Source organism: Erpetoichthys calabaricus, chromosome 4 (genome assembly GCF_900747795.2).
Source record: "Erpetoichthys calabaricus chromosome 4, fErpCal1.3, whole genome shotgun sequence".
Classification (NCBI taxonomy): domain Eukaryota; kingdom Metazoa; phylum Chordata; class Cladistia; order Polypteriformes; family Polypteridae; genus Erpetoichthys; species Erpetoichthys calabaricus.
Genome location: NC_041397.2, coordinates 237,272,866 through 237,294,619, shown reverse-complemented (window position 1 = coordinate 237,294,619; position 21,754 = coordinate 237,272,866). Strand labels below are relative to the sequence as shown.

General features: G+C 38.2%; 1 protein-coding gene across 1 annotated transcript in view; it reads right to left on the bottom strand.

The window, feature by feature from the left end:
* Nucleotides 1-277: 277 nt before the first annotated feature.
* igsf11 (immunoglobulin superfamily member 11) overlaps nt 278-21,754 on the bottom strand; it is a 316,431-nt gene continuing 294,954 nt past the window's right edge. Inside the window, exons 2-7 of the mRNA XM_051927158.1 lie at nt 19,983-20,146; nt 14,758-14,965; nt 10,057-10,212; nt 9,545-9,667; nt 4,629-4,776; nt 278-1,264 (exon numbers count right to left, since the gene is read on the bottom strand). Of these exons, the coding sequence (XP_051783118.1) occupies nt 796-1,264; nt 4,629-4,776; nt 9,545-9,667; nt 10,057-10,212; nt 14,758-14,965; nt 19,983-20,146 (1,268 nt within the window). The 3' untranslated portion in view covers nt 278-795. The remainder of the gene's footprint in view (nt 1,265-4,628; nt 4,777-9,544; nt 9,668-10,056; nt 10,213-14,757; nt 14,966-19,982; nt 20,147-21,754) is intronic.

Sequence of the window (21,754 nt, the reverse complement as noted above, 5' to 3'; positions counted from 1 at the left end):
TAAGGAGGCAGGAGAATTTTGAGTAAAGGAATCAATCATGAGTAGCAGGAGGATGTGACCAAAATGTGAATTACTGCTCAAGGCTGTTAAACTCTAGCTAAGTTGTGCCAACACGTTCGGTGACATCTTTTGTCTTGTCATACATGTTTGATGCAGTGTTTAAAAGTGTGTCTACCTAGGCCCAAAGCAGGGGCCGTGCATCTTCTTTTGTGTTGTTGACACAGAGTGATAGAAAGGAATTGATCATTTAGTTATTTGCAAGGGCCTCCTTTATCCCCCTGGTAAAACAGCTGTCCTCACATGGCTTTCTTCTGGTTTCATTTCCGTAACACTGTGGTCTGCAGCAACCACTGCACTGTAATTACACTTAGTGTTACATAGTAACTACTGCGTAGCTACATAACTATATGCATAATAACAAGATAACTGTTAAAAGCGCTGCCCCCATCAAGAAGTTTTCTGTTTGTAACTACACATGTAGTTACATAGTAACTACACAGTAACTGTACCCTAACTACACAACTACTTGTGCAATTACAAGGTAGCTGCAAAATGCATTACTGACTTCTACCAACTTTCTTGTCCTGTTAAAAGACACAAAGAGCAAAGAGAACCACTTGAGTAATTACTCCATCTTCCTTCATCATCCATCATTCTCAATAACATTTCTCTGGTCCAGCACAGGAAGTTCCTCACATCAAGAACCAAAGAAGAACACCAGGCGCTGTAACAGCAGTAGTACATAGCATTTGGAAAGTTGGCATTTGATGAACTCCTTTTTTAAGTTAGTTATGTCTATACTAAAGACCCTGCCCGGCTCTGTGCTGGCACCATGACTGGCACTGCACCCATTCGTTCCAGCGTCGCCTGGCTCACCGCATAGGAATGCGTGTGTTGTGTATGCGGTGGCTGTGGCTTCCGACTAATCGAACCATTGCTTCGTACCACAGCCTGTGGAGAGGGTGCCGAGTTTGTGGTGACCACCAAGGTCTTGGGTGGTGGGATGGTATGGCTTCCATTAGCAAATGTGGGCCGGGAAGGTGCTGCTCCTCCTCCTGCTGCTGCTGTTGAGTGTGTAGAAAAAGACTGTCTGGTGTCTCCATTGTAGCGGGAATATGAATTAGTATCATAGTTGGGCTTTGGGCTGTGCCAATAGCGGCTGTTGTAAGTGTTGGTGGAGGTTAAGGTGTCATTTTCAGATGAAGATGCGTCCGCATTGAAAGCTTTGGCAGAAGAGGATCTCTTTGGGGGCAAGTCATCCTCCCTGGAGGTCAAAAAACAGAACATAAAATTATAAACATATTCAGACTGGAAAGGAAAAAAAACCCAAACAAAACAAAACCTATAAACTAGAAACCTAACAATCAGTTTTTAGGTCATGTAGCTTGAGATCAGAATCAAGCAATAATCTACAGCATAATATGTAAACATTATTTTAGGAAAGCTGGTAACACCATCAAATAAAATTTTGCATTTATAATTTTATGTTGTATACAAATAAAAGAAATTATAAAGGTTAAATATTTACTTAATTGATTATATTTTTTAAATATTTATAATGTCACATACATATCATTAAGCTTTCATTGTATGAATTATATTTAAAAATTTGTATGATCATTTTGAACAAATATACAATTTTATAAAGAGATATATTTTCTTGTCCTCCAACCCACTTTGTTTTATTCCAGGAAGCCATAGCCTTTCCCAGCAGCACTTGACTTGAGGCAGGAAACAGTACTCAACAGGGTCCTCACATACTCACGCTGGGAAATTGTCAGTTGCCAGTTGCCAGACTTGCACATTTTGAGGCATGTGGGAAGAATACTGGAGCACACTGAGGAAAAGTCACACAGACCAGGGAGAATGTGTAACGTTAACATGGACAGTGACCAGTTGTGAGATTTAAACTAAGGATGCTGGTTCCATAACCAGGCAATATTACCCTACTGCTTTATCTTTAAAATTAAATTGCAACAAAATTGAACTCCTGCAAATTGGCACTAAAGCGCTACTTAAGAAAATGAGCTCCTTTTCAATCACTCTTGACGGTGATCTCGTCAGACCTTCTTCTGATGCAAGGAATCTTGGTGTCATTTTTGATTCCTCCCTTTCTTATTCCGCCACATAAACCACATTAGGAAACGTTCTTACTTTCACCTCCGTAACATATCCCGTATTCGCTCATTCCACTCCTTTTCTAATGCTGAGAAACTTGTCCATGCTTTTATCACATCTCGCATTGATTATTGTAACTCGCTGCTGGCAGGTGCCCCTTCTAATCTTATATCACAGCTCCAGTTGATTCAAAACTCTGCTTCAAGAGTCCTTACATGAACCATCAACAGTGAGCACATCACACCCATCCTGCTTCGCCTTCACTGGCTCCCAGTGTCTTACAGGATTGAATATAAAATTCTATTAATAACCTACAAAGCTTTAAATGGCCTTGTACTGGACTACATCAGTGAGCTTCTAAATCACTATGCTCCTGTTTGCCTACTAAGGTTCTCTGATTCTGGTAATCTTGTTGTGCCTCACACTAACCTGCACTCTGTGGGTGACAGGGCCTTCAGCTCCATAGCACCAGACTTTGGAATGAAATCCCGAAATTAATTAGATCAGCTGACTCCATTCATTCTTTTAAAAAACAACTCAAAACTCATCTATTTAGGAAGGCTTTTAACTTAACTTAACAGTCTGCCCTTTCTTTCAGTTTACCTCTCTGTCCATGTGCTCAGGATAATTTGTGTGTCTGTTATATCACACATTAGGTTATTTGTTAGGTTTTTCTTTTAGTATTGAATTTAGTATTTTACTCTGGTTTATTGTCCTTTATTTTTAATGCTTTGTTATCTGTTTCATTGTTCTATTCAGGAAAACATTTGTATCCAATATTACATATACCCTGCTGTTTTTTCTAAGAATCTGTGAAGTGCCTTGAGCATAGGAAAGGTGCTATATAAATAAAATGAATTATTATTATTAGTAGTAGTAATATTATTATTATTTATCTTTACCCTTGGTAAAGAACTATACTGAAAATAATTAAACAATAGATTTAGAAAGCACTAAATATTATAAACTGTACATAAATATTGAGATGTCAAGAACTGGTTCCTCCTTTGCACCTGATGTTGCTGGAACAGTAGGTGCACCACAAACTGTGGCCTTCAAATCGGTTGGAAAATGTTACATAAGCAAAAATAACCCTACTTCATAAGCAAATGTTAATTTTGATTTACACATGAGCAAATGGAGCAATATGGAGGTGGAGAAACTCAAATCACTAGGAGGCTGATGTCAGATCCTGGCTTGATCTTGTTGTCTGGAGGTTGTCTCCCACATTCCAAAAATGTTCATGTTTGTTAAATTAGTTACTCCAAAATTCCTTTTCTCCTTGAGAGTGTGTACGTGTATTTGTGCCCAGTAGGAGACAGGCACCCAATCTAAAGTTGATTTGTGCCTTGCACCTAGTGCTGCCGGTAAAGGCTTTGGCTCCCAGAACCCTCTGATTGGATTATGTTTGTTCAGTAAATGAATTAGTATAGAATATTATCTATCCTTTGTGTATTGGAAATATATTAAACTTTTCAGAGTCAGAGACAGGTAATAGAATAATTTAAAAGTATTTGCTATCTCTTGCCCTATGTGTACTTTCAGCGCCTTTCCTTTGTATTCGTATGTGTCTGAACCTCTCTTAATTGGCGCTTCCTTTCTCAAGTGTGTTTCCATAAAACTTGCTTTCTCAGACTGTCATTATTTTGAGGCATCTTTCTCGCCTTCTGTCTTTGAAGGCAACTCTCTCAGTGTGTGGCTTTACTCTTCCATGTGAGTCTCATATTCACACTTCTATTTCATCATGTCACTACAGCCAAACTGACCAATCACACTAAATCCAAACTGACCAATTAGATCACTCTGAGCGACTGGATACACAAACTTTAGTGTTTTATTATATAGTAGATAGATAATGTTATGCAAACAATGCCTAACAATTAACAATAACTGCTGCCTGTGGACTCCAAATATATTATGTTATAGAAGGAGGACTACCAGTTGTTGACAGTGACACATTCAGGTGGTCCAAGTGATTGGACCAGTGGTACAAGGACATCAGCGTGACAGAGCAAAGGTATCTATAAAATTATTTTGATGCCACATGCTGTATTTGTAAAGATTTCACAGAGTTATGGTTCTTGGAAATAAATCCAATGCCTGGGCCCCACTTGATTTAAAAATCCTATGGAGAGCTAGAGAAACCTTTGCAATTTTAGCAAACTCTGTGTCTCTGGATTTCTTGACCAAAATATTTATATAGGTACAAGTTCTGAACAAAAGAACACCTTCTGGAGACTAGGACCTAATTAACTTTTAATAAGACAGAATTCAAGAACCTATCTTTAGAGTCCATAGCAAATGTGAGAAATTAAATATTCTCTTTTCTGTTTTATCATTTCTAAGCCTATAAATTAAGTATTGGGTGGTCCACATCTAACTATGCAACTTTTAATGCAATGCAATGCAATAATTGCAAAATTAGATCTGGACCACCCTGTATATTTTAATAAAGGTAGGGGGATTTGTGGTGTTTTGCAGCAATGGATGCCACGTTTTGTACAACAAACCTGATCTCATTGGGAATTTCATCTTCTTCATATTTGTTCCTGTTCTTCCAGTAGAAGACCACAACTACCACAAGGAGAACACAGATGATCACAGCAAGAACGCCAGTAGCCACCGTTCCAGCAATGATTCCCACACTCTGCTGCTGTGCTGTAAGGACAAGAATCAGACAAATAAATAAGCTTGAGGCACCAAAGGTCATCTATATAACACAAAATCAGTACAAACCAAACTCTAAGATTCCTTTTCACACGTATGTGAAGCTAACATTATATATATACTGTATGTCCATGGTGTTGTATTTTATAGAATTGTATTTTCTGTTTATATTTAACTTTACTGTGTTATCTGCTTTAACTGTGTTAACTTAGCTGAAATAAACAGGTGTGAAAATGAAATGATGGTTTTGTTTTAACTATCATACATTTGTTAGGAAGTATAATGCTTTGAGCATGTAAATGGGAAGTTTATTGTTACTTTTATTTTATGAACTTGCTTAATGCAATTCAGTCATCTGTCATATTCCATCCATCCATCCATCCATCCATTATCCAACCCACTATATCCTAACTACAGGGTCACGGGGGTCTGCTGGAACCAATCCCAGCCAACACAGGCCGGAAGGCAGGAAACAAGCTCCGGGCAGGGCGCCAGCCCACCGCAGGGCACACACACACACTGGGGACAATTTAGGATCACCAATGCACCTAACCTGCATGTCTTTGGACTGTGGGAGGAAACCGGAGTACCCGGAGGAAACCCACGCAGACACGGGGAGAACATGCAAACTCCATGCAGGGAGGACCCAGGAAGCAAACCCGGGTCTCCTAACTGCGAGGCAGCAGCACTACCACTGCGCCATCGTGCTCTGTCATATTCCTTTTGATAAAATGAGATTTTGGTTCCAGCACTAGTTAGCCAACATTAGAGAATGTCAGTTCACAATGCTGCATTTTGTTGCTAGAATTTTTTTAGTTTTTTTGAGAGTAGAGAGGCTTAACCCAAGCAATGTACACTGACATCTTTATTTTAAAGTTACATTTTATCCAAAGATCTGAGAAAACATAATATTACAAAACAACATATTTACACTCAATTATAATCAATTTCCCGTCTAAAAGAAATAATGCAAAACTTTGCATGCAGGTTGTGAACATACACATGGACAATTCATTATGTGGGACATGCATGCTGTTTTAGTATTATAAATTTATTAAAACTTTTGTGACCATGTAACAGTGTGATGATTAACCATCTTGACTGTCCACTTGTCAAACAAATAGTATGTAAAGAGTTGTGCTCTAGATCTATAATAGTAAAGCACTTGTGTCCCCCACAGAGAGATCTGTTAATCCATTCATTTCATTAATGCACTTAATCCTGTACAGTAGACCCATTTGGTTGGATAATAACTGCATTGTCACAAAATGTCATGACTTAGTAGTTTGTTTCTAGTTTATATGATTCATTGTGTAAAGAAGTATCTCCTAGATTTCATGTTGAATGCCCTTGCCATTAATTGCAATCTCTGTCCTTGAGCATGTGATTCATTGTTTATATGAAATTCCTTTGAATTAACTTTATTATTACATAGATTTCTACAGAACATACATTACCAAACTAGTTAACTCATTGTAGGAATTCTAGGGGAAAGGGGTTATTCCAACACTTCTGGCTACAAGGCAGGAAACAACCCCATAAGGGTGCCAGTGCATAGCAGGGGACACACATGCACACACTCTCATTGTCTCACACTGAGAGCAATATAAAGTTCCCAGTCTACCTACTGCACAGGAATAAAACATAAGCAGACAACAATAGGTGAAGGATTCAGTTCTAAGAAGTGCAAGTTCCTGCCAATATCTTGAAAAACTGGATTAGGTCTCTGTTCAAGAAAAAAAAGTTTGATTCTGTTAGCCCGTTAGAGTGGGACATGCCCTTTAGTCATGGGATGCATTTGATTGCTACCCTCTGCACAGTACTCTTGCAAAGTAATGATCAAAACTGCCTACAGACTCCAGATACATTTTGATCTTAGTGGCTAAAGAGCTTAATGATATCTATGTCTTATTAATAGATGAAAAGAAGTACTGTAAAACATATAGAAGTAGAAAATTCTGCAGAACAGGGAATAGAAACATCCAAACTTAACAAAAGAGAGACCGAAATGGAGGACAACAAAGATGTGGTGGAAACATACGAAAAAGGAACTCTGAACTTTAAGGTAACATAAGTTATACATTGGATCCTGGGCACAACCCATTAAACATCATTTCATGAGGCTCATGTAAGTCTGATGAACAATTTTATGTTGAATATTTTTCCAGGAATTTATGACTGCTATAAAATTGAATCTTCATTCAAGCAGGAAGAAGGTGCCAGATCTGAGCACAGAGACTAGTTTGGATTGAAACCTTATTGTTGAAACAAAATAAAACAAAAAAGCATGAGATGATATGGTGTAAGATAAATAGATTCCATTTGTTCTGAGGAGTTAGATGTAGGTAAAAGAAAAAATGTAAAGGAAGACAATGAAAATATGGAGCAAAGATCATGAAATGAACACGCAAATGATTACTGCGTATATGGCTGACAACTACAGAAAAGAAGTGGAATACCCACCAACATTTAGAGCACTATTTTAAAAGACGAGTCTGCAAACACTCTTTCTGCATAGAATCCAAGCATACCTTGATTTCCCGAAAAACCTGAAGGTCATATTCGTATGTATTAGGTTAACTGATAATTCTAAACTGCCACAGTGAACGTTAATGTTGGTACAGTATGTGTTGTGGTGTATGGCCGGGGCCTTTGCCTGGCCGGGATGTGTCTTCTGTATATGATCCAGAGGAAGAGGCATGGACTGATCAGTACCTCCCCCGGGACGCTAGATGGCAGTCCCCCTTGGTGGCAGTGGTGCCTCTGATTCCCGTAGGGCTCCATGGGAGATGGAGTTCCCTACAACCCTGTTGGGATCCGGGGGAGCCCATGTGGGCGGTTCTTCCACACCTGGAAATGCATCACATACTTGGACCACTTCCGGGTGGGCTATAAAAGGAGTCAGGAGGAGGGAGACAAGGCTTGCTGAAGAGGAGTGGAGGAAAGAAGAAGAGAATTTGTATTGTGTCTTGTGCTTAAGTGCTGGGACTGTGTTGTGTCAGTGGGAATGGGGAAGACGTGGCCCACAGGCGAAGAAAATTAAACATTTATTTGTTTTATAAGCGTGTGCCTCCCATGTCTGTCTGTGCCGGGTTGGGTGGCTGGTACGCCCCCTAGTGTTCTTATCACAATGTGAATAGACATTGCTACGGATGGGTGCTAAATCACTGTCTTGTGTCCAATGTTAGCTGAGCTGGATTAAGCATGTGAACAAATACATGAAAGATGTTTCATAAATCCTGCTCACCATACCAGTAAACTTGTATTCCGTATCACTAAATGAAAAATTGAGATCTGACTAGACCTGGATATCCAAGTTTTTTTTACTATTAATACCCATCACAACAATCAAGTATTTTTATACTTCAATACCAGCTCCACAAGGTCCAGTGATACACCAACAGTTTCGTATAGTGTCATCTCCAGTCCTCACCAACATATAGGCCGTGTGCCAAAGCGGTTTAAAGGCTTTGGACTTCAAACCCTGAGGTTGTGGGTTCTGATACTGCTAATGACGCTGTCTGACCATAAGCAAGTCACTTGACGAAGTGGAAAAAACAAAAGAAATGTAACCAATCACACCTCCAATGTTGCAGGTTGCCTTAGATAAAGACATCAGCCAAGTAAGTAATAATAGAATTACATATCAAAGCTTACTCCAACTTACACACCAGTTACACCAGGCTCTAATAAGCACCATCAATCCAAAAATGATATCTCCATCATTACCAAGCAGGTTTAATTTGTTTCTTTCTTTAACATTAAGTAGATGAAGTTCACTGTGAAGACATCAGCAAAATGGTAATACCAAAACTTACTCAAAACATTTCATGCTGCACAATTTGAACACATTACCACCTACCGGAAACCATACTATTAAAGAAAACTGTACATGTTCTGATTGCTTGATTATAGGAATACTACAGGGAGATTCACTCGAAGAAGCCCCGAATATTCTGTTGTAACTCCCGTTAAGTTGAAGCAATAAGAAACAAAAAAAATACACTATATACCTTGACATATGTGTAATCGATTGCATTACATGTGATGCTGGAAGTGGTTTCCGTTTTCTACCAGACACATGTTCCTGAACGTATCTGCAAGCATCTCAGGGGGAATAGCAGCAATTTCACGTTGGATGTTTTCCTTCAAATCTTCCACAGTGCAAGGCTTGTTCTGATAGACTTTCCTTTGAGCATACCCCAAAGGAAGAAGTCTGGTGGTTTCAGATCCGGCGACTGCAATGGCCAAAGCCCCTTTGAAATTACCCTGTTGCCGAAGAAGGACTCAATTTCTGCCATGCTTCTTGCCGATGTGTAACATGTTGCTCCATCTTGCTGGAAATAACCTTCCGTTAACTCATGGTCATCCAGTTGATTCTGACATCACTTAAACAAACTGGTGACCCAATAGGTTTGCACCATGAAGACGTGCTGCTCAATACTGTACAACAACATCCTGAAGAGAAGTTGAGTGACTGAGTGAAGGGGTACAGGTGGTATGCATCCAGAAGTTGCAAACAGAAGTTAAACATTGCAACGGGTATCCTGCGCCTACCTAATCGCTCTGATGCAGGGGCATCCCGGCTTGTTCGAAGCTCTGCAAACTGAGGGGCACATTACATGTTGTTTCATTCAGATTTCTTCATCCTAGCGAGAGGTATTACAGAATATTTGGGGCATCTTTCGAGTGAATCTTACTGTAGTAACATTAGTGACTGAGACATAGCATCAATAAAGGATTTAGTTACAACACTCACGTGAAGCCACCTGCAGGTTTAGGAGACAAGTGCTCTTGCCAATTGCATTGGACGCTGTGCACTGGTACAAGCCCGATGAAGCAATGCTGATGTTCCTCAGAGTCACTGTACCAAGCATTTGATCTGTAAAAAAAGATTTAGCAAACCTGTATTTTATACATTTTAACTATGTATTTCCAATGACATATTGGAATAGCAGTTTTTGTTAACCTGTGAGGTGGAACAGGTCTTCAGTGGAAGTCTCTAAAAAGTCTGTATGGTTTAAACATGGGAACACGCACTTGTGTAGTATAAAGTAAAAAACGCTAATGAGTAGCTTTGGTTGGAAGGTTAAACATATATAAAGAACAAAGGGAAGAGCACAATGTTGTTTTTTTAAGTAAAAATAACACATCAACCTAATAAAAAATGTATCCTGGGAATTTGACATCCTTGGAACTATTACTGAAGGTACAGCTATACTTTATGTACCAGCAAACAAAATGACGCTCATACTGACTGGAGCTGAATACCTTGCGTCGCAGTGGCTGGCAGTTTAGGGACAGCATCCAACTTCTCCCAGGCATATGTAGGTGTTGGAATACCTTCATCGGAATTACACGTCAGCATTATGTCATTGCCGATATCTAGAGTCCCCTGAATTCTGCATGTTGGGATGGATGGTGGCACTGTATGAGACAAACAAAATAATTTTATTTTTCTGTGGCACTTGACAGCACTGATACTTTAGCATCAGCCCATTACATGATCCAGTCCCAAGCATGAATAACATTCTGCAGCACTGTATATTAAAGATTGCCCAAGGAAGAGTGGATGGTTATTGAACTCTGGAGTGTTGTTTTCCTCTTTTAGGTTTTTATTATGCTTTGCAATGCTATACTTATCCTTTCATTGTATATTGGCCATTGTTGAGTTTCCATTTGGATAGAAGACTACAATGATTAGGTCGACACAACAGAATATTTTTCAGGAGACATTCTTAAATTGTCTACAGCAGTAGGAGGTGGAATTTTCAGTCAGAAACTCCCCAGATGATGATCACAAGGGCCAGAAAGCATGCAGTAGCAGCATTTGTCTCTATGCCTCTCTGTTTATTCTTTATTAGTAATCTAGATGAAATAAATGATTATGGTGAAATTGAAAATTCCAAACAGTTTACATAAAGCACTGCAGGTCAATTTCTCACAGATACTTCAGAAGAATAAATTGTCCAGTCATGCCCTGAAAGACAATTTTTCTACAAACATATTTTATTATTAGGGAAAAAGTCTATCACTTTGTACCAGAATGACTTTTGAACTTTGTATATATCATTCTGTTAATGTCATAATGACTATGCATACCTAGAATCATATCATGGGGTCAAAATGTATCAAAATAGTGCATTTATTCACGATTAACACAAAAGGAAATTACCTACAGTACATAAAGAATTTTGAACCTCTGACTATCTAGTGGTAAGGCTCTTCCACATGCTCATCTCAAAAGAATAGTATAAACACTCTCTTCTCTCCCCTCCTGTCTCTTTCTTTCTTTCAAACCTTGACTCTCCTCTTCCTTCCAATGAGCCTTGACCCCAGATCTTCTTTCTAGACTCATTGACCTTGTCTCCTGAGATCACTTTAAATTTTTCTCTCAGGGCATAACTGGCTAAACCTGAAAACACTTTTGGGGTCAGGGAAAGTCTGTAAAGACACAGTGCCCCCAACACCCTTTAACATATAAGCTTTCTATGGTCTTTTAAAGGTCAGCTTACTTAGGCAGCTTCCATTTCTGAACTATGTGCTGCAACATGCTCCATTTTCTTTTGACCTGGAATCCAGATTTGTCCACCAGTGATCAACTGGTATTCTAAGTTCCTGCCAGTCTCAAGAAGTCTCTTTCTCATTTTAACTGGAGGTTCAGACAACCCTGGCATTATTTTGAGATCTGGGAAATTTAGTATACACCCACAAACAAAGAAAAATCATACAGACTCCATATAGACAGTGACCAGACTGGTGATCAAACCTAAGTTCATAGAGCTGTGAGTCAACAACAATACCTGTAATGCAATTTCATAAGCTGAGAAATCAAATATGACTTTCTCTTTTCTTTGACACTGACACTTTTTATTTACTTTTCTATGACATAGACAACATTTATTGTATAAAATGCAAGCAGTCTGTGAAGAATTCAACAAACCAGCATATTTCTGAGTTACACCTACCCTGGGTTGTGATTATTTTCAATTTTATTGTTGATTTTTTAATATTAAAAATGTTATGTTTATTTATTACTAAATATTATTGTACCATCTCTTTAAATATTCGTCCATGCTTTGCTTTGTATGTCGAGTCCTGGGAAGCGGGTCCATTCTGATGTCACTGCTGCTGGGTCCTATGTCTGCCTTTACATTTAGATCCAGCAATGTGTCATTGAGATTGTAGAGGAGTTTCATGAGTATTTCTCATCTTAGATTTATTTTTTGGATTCTGGATTATTTTTTTCTGTTTATTAAAAGTATGCCTTTAGATTGTGTATTGGAATTGTGTATTTTGATTGTCTTTTTTCACTTTTCCCTGTTTTTTTTTCTTTTTTACTTATTTTTCTTTTCTGAAATAAATTCTTTATAAAGATATTTGTGTTCTCTCTTGTAAGATATTTTTTATATATTTTGGGACTTTTGAAGCCAGTTCCCAATTCTGGGCCTGAGCAATCAAAGCCTGCAGATAGTAGTTGGGGACTAGCTGACTAAGGGTGAAGCTATCTCAAGACAGGCCTATAAACGTCCTGGTCTTCTTTGTGGAGCATTTTGAAGCCTGTATCATGTTTGTGTCTCTTTTATACAACACATACTAAGACAATTTATTCTTAAGGTGCTCTGCGAGCAGAATATTTACACACTTACTTTTTTTTTTTTTTACTGCACTTTTTATTCTCGCTATCTTTAAATAATATCTGTGTAAAAGTAAAGGGCACACAGATTGGAAATTTTCCAGAAAAATAAATCATATGTATGAAAAGGCTTACACTGGCCAGGCATCATAAAATGCATATTTGTTGGATGTATGATTAAAATTTATACAGGCACCTGGGGAAAAATGTAAATTCCTAACAGACAGCAACTTCTGCAGGATGAATACCACACATGGCAAATAGAGAGCTACTGTATGTTGTTCTAATATCCAGGCATTAGATGCATACCCTGGATGCTGGGTCCATAAGACAGTAATGCTACCAACAGCATCACCAGGAGACTGATGTATAAACTGTGCGTACACACACACACACACACAAAAATAAGGATAATAATAATAATTCATTATATTTATATTGTGCTTTTGTCACTATTCAAAGCGCTACCATGTGGGGAGGACCTTTGGTACCCATTTTCACACTCACGTCAAGATGTTTAAAAAATATTGTTGCTGTAATGCCACGCACATTTTCATGGCAGTTTCAGACCATATGTATGCATTTTTTTGCTCGGATTTGTAAACATGTGGAACCCAGCGTCAAAGGAGTGCTACCGTTTCTGTGTGGTGTTCGTTTCTTTTTTATGTTCGGATCCACGACGCGGGTTTTATCAAATACACCAAAATAAACTGCATATCATTTACCAACTTAAAGCGTTTGATTGCAATCAATCGGCAACAATATAATAGTGTACACAATGGCCAATCTATTCCAATTACCTAGTCTGCTTTAGTGTTATTAGAAGACATTGCAAATAGAAGAATTAGAAGAGAGCACGTATTTAGAGATCATACTGATTTCTTGTCCCATGATGATGACTGGATTCTAAGTTGATTTAGAATTCTAAGAGCTAATCTCTTGGAGCAGTGTGCTGAACTAGGACTGACTTTACAAAGGCAATTGTGCTCTACTTATTCTTTTGTAAATTCTGTCCACCAGTGGGCTTTCAGTGTGAACTGGCTGGCCGATCAGGTATTTCTCAGTAGTGCCATGTCTGCTGTATGAGATGGTTTTATCCGCTTGTCCATATACAGTACGTATATAAGTTATATATGTTATATACGTATATAAGATTTCCTTACACTGTGGTGGAACAGGCAAACATCAAAGTACAATTCTCAGCAATGTTCAGTTTTCCAAATGTAATCGGAGCAATCAACTCCACACATTTAGCTGTAAAGGCGCCTTCAGAGGATAAATTTGCTTATGTAAATAGAAAGCATTTCGAACTCTATTTATGTGAAAAGTGTCTGTGATGTGAAAATGTGTCTCATTAATGTTGTTGTAAGTGTCTCTCCAATAACTGCGGCTCGCTGCTGAAATGTTGTGAGCCCAGGAATTCCACTACCTCCTCCAGTGGTGCTGATACTCAGACAGTGGGCTGCGACTTGCCTTTTCATGTCAACTTAGAAATCTGACCACTTCTTTTTTATTTTGGGCACTTTGTGACTTTAAGAACTTGAACTTTTGAGTGCTGTCACCACGCTTTACCACTCCATCAATTTGCTTTTGTTGCTTATACCACTGCTTAAGCCACCAAATAGTCATTTTTCTTTGCCTCCACTTCACAGAGCAGGACCTCAATTTCACATACGCTGAAATTCTTTTTTTTTACATTTGCGTTTTCAATTGTCTTTTAACAAAAGAATGAAGGGAAAGGGACTATGTAAATTGATTTCCATATTCAGATATGCAAAATTCTGGGAGGATTCGAGATGGGGCTGTAGGCACATTCATGTGCATTAAAATTCACGTTGATTGGAATTTATAAAGGGAAAGTGTGTAGAAGTACACATGCACATTTCTAGTTTTTTCCTTATGCCATTCCAGACTCCAGGTCTGTGGATATTGCATTCAAAAAGTTAACATATAAAACAAAAACATGTTGCAAAATCATATACTGTAGCTGGAGCTTAACAAAATGCTTAGTCTGGTCCACATCTGTAACGATTCACACAATATTCTTAAAAATTCCAACATCAAAAGTTGATGGTAGCATTCAATCCAGCCCACAATCTGTCATGTAAACATTTTGATTTTTACATGGAAGTAAGAACTTCACTAAACTCTTTACACATTACAATAATAACCATAGAAATACTTTTCTAGAACAGACAAGCACCAGTTTTTAATATTCCACATGTCACCAGTTCACACTGTAGAGCCTTCATTTCTTAAATGTTCTTCTTGAACACTTCACAAGGAGTATGTCTGTTGTTATGAGAATTTCAGAAGACTCCATTAGATAAGAATACCTTGTACAGTTAGGCCGATGACCCCAATGTTTCTGCCGCCTCTGTCAGGCAGATTGTTGACCAGGCACTGGTACGTTCCGGTGTCTGACAGCTGTGTGTTGTTAAGGAATACTGAAGCACTTGTGCTGGGCATTGTCACCACAAACCCAACTCGACTGTTAAATTGTGCAGCACCACTGAAAACTTGCCCACCCTGGTACAGGATCACCTGTAAGATAAGCAAATAGAAGCATTAGATACAGGGAGAAGAGATCAAGGATGTACCAGGATGAAAATAAGAGACTAACCAATTAATTTTCCAACCTGCTTATTGTTATATGTTTTGCTACCATGTGAATATAAAGCAACATAAAAGATCAGTATTCATTATAGCTGTTTTCTTTTTTTTATATTTGGAAGGATAGGTTGGCTAAGTGACTTCCTCAGGGTGACACACTTTATTCACATCCACACTCACTCATTTGGGGACAATTAAGAGTTGTCAGTTAACCAAACATAAATGTGTTGATAAGGATATGATGTCTTATGGAAATTCTTATAGGCTCCTTGCTAGCTACTCTACTTTATATTACATTAGAAAGAAAAAAATCAATGGTCACATCTTAGAAACCATGTAATAAAGAGCAGTTTGCTAAAATACCTGTAAAGGGAATACTATTAACCTTTCAGCTGACAGAGATCAGGTGATAGGCTTTTGACATGAGTTTGGTCAAGCTGAATATGCATGCAGTGTTTGCTGGGATTTCAGAATGTTTTGCATTGGCTTGTTTAAGAGTTTCAGGTCCCAGGGTGTTATGTTTCAGCCAGGGTCTCTCCACTTGGTTGTGTTCAAATTTTTTTTATATATCTTTTTTGCTCATGTTTGATTTCTTTGCTTGTGTTAATATTGTTATTTATGATTATTATTTGTATTATGTGGTTTTATTAGTTTTGTGTATTATTTAGTTTCTATGTGTTCATGCTTGCTTTGCAAGGTTCCTTGTTTTGTGCGGGTGGTTCCCCAAGAGGTGGGGCCATCTGTCCATCTCCATTGAGGTACTGCCCTTAGCCCTATAAAAGCTGAGGGAACACAAAGTTCCTTGTGGTACAATGTATGCACTTGGTGTTAGTGGATTTTCTGTGATTATCGCTTGGCTTTTTGTTGGATTTCTGGATTTTGATCTATTCTTTCTGTTTTCTGATCCTCTCTGGATTTGTGTATTGGAACTTTGCCACTGGATTGTATTTTTAAGGCAACTTTGACCCTCTCTGGATTTGTGTATTGGATCTTTGCTTTTTGAGCTCTTTGGAGCTACTTTTGTTACAGAGCATTTTGTGAAATATATAAAGATTCTTTGTTTGCCCTTTTTGTTATACAAGCTGAAAGCTGACAGTGACAATTCCTCTTGTGGGGCATTTTGCAACAATTTTTCAGAATTTAAAGTGTATTGGCCAGTTATACATTTTAACAGCCTGCTCCGTAGCTATGTTGAAGGACTCATTTTGTCATTTTATTTGAAGGAACTGCCAAGATCACAACGCCTGGTGTGAATGATTGTTCTGTATGAAGAAAGTTTGGGAAATTACTGTTTTTGTTTTATTTTAACCAAAAGTGAAAACAACGGTTTCTGGTCCATTCTGAGTTTATCACAGTTTAATTTAAGCACTCTGTATGAAATCTTAAATACAACATGTTCCTAATTCCTAAATATTGGCATAAATTGTAGTCTAAAGCTTACAAACACTTAATCATCTTCCTTTTCTAGTTCACGTCTGAAGAATAAGAAGAAACAACTTTAAAACAACAAGTTTTCATTTACCGAAAATGATTTTTTTGACCATTTGCTCTATTAATTCAGCCAGTCAGAACTTCTGACTGCGTCCCTTTTTTTGATATCTATTATTTCCTAGTTTTCATTAATTATGACATTTCATTGTATTCCTGGTCACCCTAACCTCCTACTCCCTGTTGTTGCCACACATATTAGTGCTATTCTCCTCAGCTGTCCAAAACCAAGTTACCCATTTCTGTTTGACTGTATGTGAACCAAATGTTTGACCAGTCAGTTGATGTGAACTGGAATTTGAGACTTTGTTTTCACACCACAAATCTCTTGAGCTCGAAGTTGTCGACTCACCATATTGAACCCACATTAATGCACCATGTAAGACCATGCTGCAAGTCGGAAGATGGCTATGCTTACCACTCCACGTTGTGATGGTTTATGTTTTTGCTTTTTAGAAAACATTAAATTGTGTTTAATGTAATGAGAAATTCCCACTGTGTCATGTTGTACACTCCATTACATCATAGTGGCTACGACAGCTGGACCACAGACCCTTAGGCTGTTCATTCAGTTTTCATTTCTGACTTACTGTGTGACACTAAGCAATTCACTTAACCTACCTGTGTTTCAGAGTAAACAGTTGCATGCTTGGGATGATGATCAGTATAGACAGACGCTGTATACTGTGTGGTGTGGAGGATTAGGCATGAGACTCTAATAATAACTTTATTTATATAGCACCTTATCATACATTCATATGTACTCAAGGTGCTTTACAAAGAGTAGTCAACAAAAACAGTAAAGATATACCATAGTTCATAGTACCATACTGCTTCACATCCTTTCTCTGCCTGTTTATGTGACCTTCAGCAAGTCCCTTATCCTACTGTATCTCTGCTTCAAATGTAAAATACTGTATATCTGCAAACAGTGGTAACATGAACTGTCACCTTGATTAACAGTGTGTGTTGAACATTTGTTGAAAATAGTAACAGAAAAGTAAATAGTGTGCAACACAACACACTCATATATTGTTCTGACGTGCTTTATTATAAAGTTAAAACCCTTATACATGCTCTACACGCTTTCTATAAATTAAGAAAACAGAGAATCCATTAAATTGAAGATGTCAATACATTTTTGAGTATCAGTCAGTAATCTGGACAGAAGAACATACTATCTATAGTGCTGGAGAATTATGTTTTTTTATCAAAGAATTTTAGTGAATGGAATATATTTCTGCAGAAGCACTATTACTGATTTTTAAAAAATCTGTAAATGTTTTTGAAGCAAAAGGAAACATAAAGCACATTTCAATTTCCATTTTTTCAGTCTCCTTAAATGTGTTCTTTACAGGCCACAGTCTTTGCTGGCAGCAATGATTACAAGGCCTGAGTCAGCCTAGGGTTAGACGCCTGTCCACTGTAGGACACTCAGAAAGACTAAGTAAGTACGTAAGTAAGTAACACGGTGGGAGGAAGCTCACATGGAGATAGGGAGTACATGGAGGCTCCACTCAAATATCAATCATTTTTTATTATGTTAATACCCTTTTAATAAATAGTCATAATTTAAATAGTGGTTATGCAAAAGAAAATTAGGATAAGACGTGAATTAAGTGTTTAAAGTTATGAAGGGAATTAGCATAGGAGACTGAGACTTATTTTCAAATGAGTTTGTGAAGAACATGGGGAGTTGGAAACATTTTAAGGATAACCTTCACACAAACATTAGGAAGTTTTCATTCACACAAATAACCATCGACCAAGTAGAGTGTAGACAGTAGGACTTTAAGGACCTTAAAAGTTCAACGTAATGCTATTTTGGAGAGATTAAGTGGATAGGACAGGCGAGTTTTGTTGGTCTGAATGGTCTCATTCAAAATGAAATTTTTCTAATGTTCTAAAGGGAATACTTGTATTAGCTATCATAGTTTCTTCAAATTTGGATAAATAATCTTGCTTAAATAAGTATGCTAAGGTTTAATGTGACACATTTCTCAGAAGAGAACAATGAATCACGTCTCAACATGGAAGGACAGCAAATGTTAGTTGGTGAGATGTCCCTGTGCCCCTAACACCTTTAGAAGATCATTAAACAGATCAGGGATTCACTAGACATTTATTAGTATTTACGAAAAACTGCTGTCCTGTTACATCCAGTTGTTTTGTCTTTATGTGTAAGGTGCTACTGTTGCTTGGTCCAACTTACTGTTCTTACCCTTGGGATAAAGAATTTAAAGTGGATGGGAAAAACTGATGGAGGAAGCTGCAAGATTAAACAAACCACGTCATGAACAATTGACAGCACCAGAATATGCTGGATCAGAGATTGGCCAAGCATTGTCAGCTGGATCAGATCACCCAGGTTTTGATGCTGCCATTGTCAATGACCATTGACACCCAAAGATGGTGCCCCCTTCTTTAGTGTTAACTAGGCATATTATATTTTATTTAGAACCTAAAACAGAATAGTTGTAGATATCTGAACATATCTATTCCATAATAACTTCATATTAAATTATTTGTGTATTCAAGCATTGTATACATAATATGTGTAAATTGAATCTTTCATTGTTTTTAGTGTTATTGAACTTGTTATGTGAGAAGAACTCTCTATAAGAGACAGCTTTAATTATTTCAGGGATAAATGTAAAAGTTGCACATGTAGCATTAGAAACTAAAAGATGGATATATAGTACACAAAGTGAACATTTTCCTTTGATATTTAATACTCCTGGAAAGTGGTTATGCATAAATTAAAACCCACTTAAGCCAGTAGCACCAAATTCAATCCAGAAGCCAACCCTGAAAATGGAGCCAGCCCATCATAATGCCCACTCATACACCTAAATTGCCAATTAACCAAATCTGCCCACCTCTGGGCATTTGGAAAGAAATTGTCACCATGCAGACAGAGAACATGCATGCAAAATTTACAAAAGCAACAATCAGGCATGAGTTTTAAACCCAGGAAGCTGTGTGAGGCAGCAGCACTAAACACTGTGCTTTATTTGCTTTAAATCAATGTATATTATTCTTACTAAGGAATGCAGTGTTTTATACAACAATTACAGATATAGAATGAATTAATACCAACTTGGTTTAAATCTGCATTTTAGTTGATCTAGGTTATCCACATACTGAAATGGGTCATTCTCTTGGCAAACTACAACAATCTGAGAACATATTTAGAATCAAGACATGATAATTTAAAATTGGATGTCTTTCTAAAGCATTTGACATTTGAGTTTACAAATCTAAAATAACAAATATATTTACTGTATGAGTATGAATCTTTTTCACAGATGACTAAACAGTTCCTATTTCACATACAGTAACTATTGACTCTGCCTTGTAGTTCAATTTCTGTTCCAGCAGAGGGCGACAACCCTCTACAAATGAATCACATTTCAGTCCTGTCATCCATACTTCATAATTTCAAATAACAATAGCCTACCTGCTCTGGCTGGTTGGCATTGGAGAGTGGGGTTACCATCCAGATAATGTTGAGGTTATTGAGTGCAGCACTGGTGGTAAAGGTACAGGGAAGTATGGCAGTCTGACCTCGAGCAACCTGCACACTGCTTTGACTGACTGACACCTCCAATGCCATTACATACCCTGTGGGAAATAAGAAGAAACACTTCAGTTTGATGGACATTGCAACATGCTTGTCACAGTGGTAAGCAGCATGTTCCATTACACCAAGAATAATTTATATGCTTCTCATCATTCATTGCAATAAACTCTCAGCAATGAACTCTAAATTCATAACTACCGTATGTGTCTGAACTTGAATCACTCTGACATATATTTTTTGCCCTTTTTGGTTCATCATTCAACTGATCTGGCACACTCTATCCACTATGTCAGGAACAAAAAAAAAAACCTGAAACTGAGACAAAGAAGTACTCCTTAAAGTAATCCATTATTGTGGGCTCCTAGCAGAATGCCTGAATTTTTGTTTTGCAGAATCTGCTGACATGATGCTTATATATATATATATATATATATATATATATAAATATATATATATATATATATATATATATATATATATATGGGCGGCACGGTGGCGCAGTGGGTAGCGCTGCTGCCTCGCAGTTGGGAGATTTGGGGACCTGGGTCCGATTCCCGGGTCCTCCCTGCGTGGAGTTTGCATGTTCTCCCCATGTCTGCGTGGGTTTCCTCCGGGGGCTCCGGTTTCCTCCCATAGTCCAAAGACATGCAGGTTAGGTGGATTGGCAATTCTAAATTGGCCCTAGTGTGTGCTTGGTGTGTGGGTGTGTTTGTGTGTGTCCTGCGGTGGGTTGGCACCCTGCCCAGGATTGTTTCCTGCCTTGTGCCCTGTGTTGGCTGGGATTGGCTCCGGCGGACCCCCGTGACCCTGTGTTCGGATTCAGCGGGTTGGAAAATGGATGGATGGATGGATATATATATATACAGTATATATATATATATATATATATATATATATATATATATATATATATAGTAGCAGTAGGGGGCGCTACCGCTCCCTTGAACCATCAGGTACCACACTAAACACCAGGTAAAAGTGTAATACTTATTATTTTCATTATAATAAAGTGCACTAAGCACCCTCCACTCCACACTACTCATACAATTACCAATACTCTAATTAATCAACAATGATACCCAATCCTCCACTCCCAGACACTTAGCCACCCGTCCTCCCAACTCAGCTCAGTGTCTGGGATTTCCCCTAGTCCTTTTATATCCCCTGACCCGGAAGTGGTTCCAACCCTGCAGTCCATGATTCCTTATCACTTCCGGGTCAGATAATTTTCTTCATCCCGGAAGCACGTTGTTCCTTCTATTCATGTGACCAGGACGTACTTCCGGGTTATAGGGCACATAACACTCCCCAAGCCTCCCTACAGCGGCTCCCGGTGGTCCCCATGGTTTCCAGCAGGGCTGTTTGTAAAAACTACAAGGTCCATGAGGCCCTGCTGGAATTCGGGGAGCCTCTATACTGCTGGGAGGGCTCCATCTGGCGGTTTGGAGATGTGGGCCGGAATATATAATGAAAACAATCTATGGTATCCCTGATATAGAAACAGTAATGTGTGTCAAACAGAATGAACCTCTGCTGTGCTTTACTGACAAACTGTTGAATCAGTTTTTTTCCAGCATATAGCTGATTCAACACCTGAACAAGACAGCTCTATGACTAGACATCCCCGTCTAAAGTGCTTCTTTGTATAG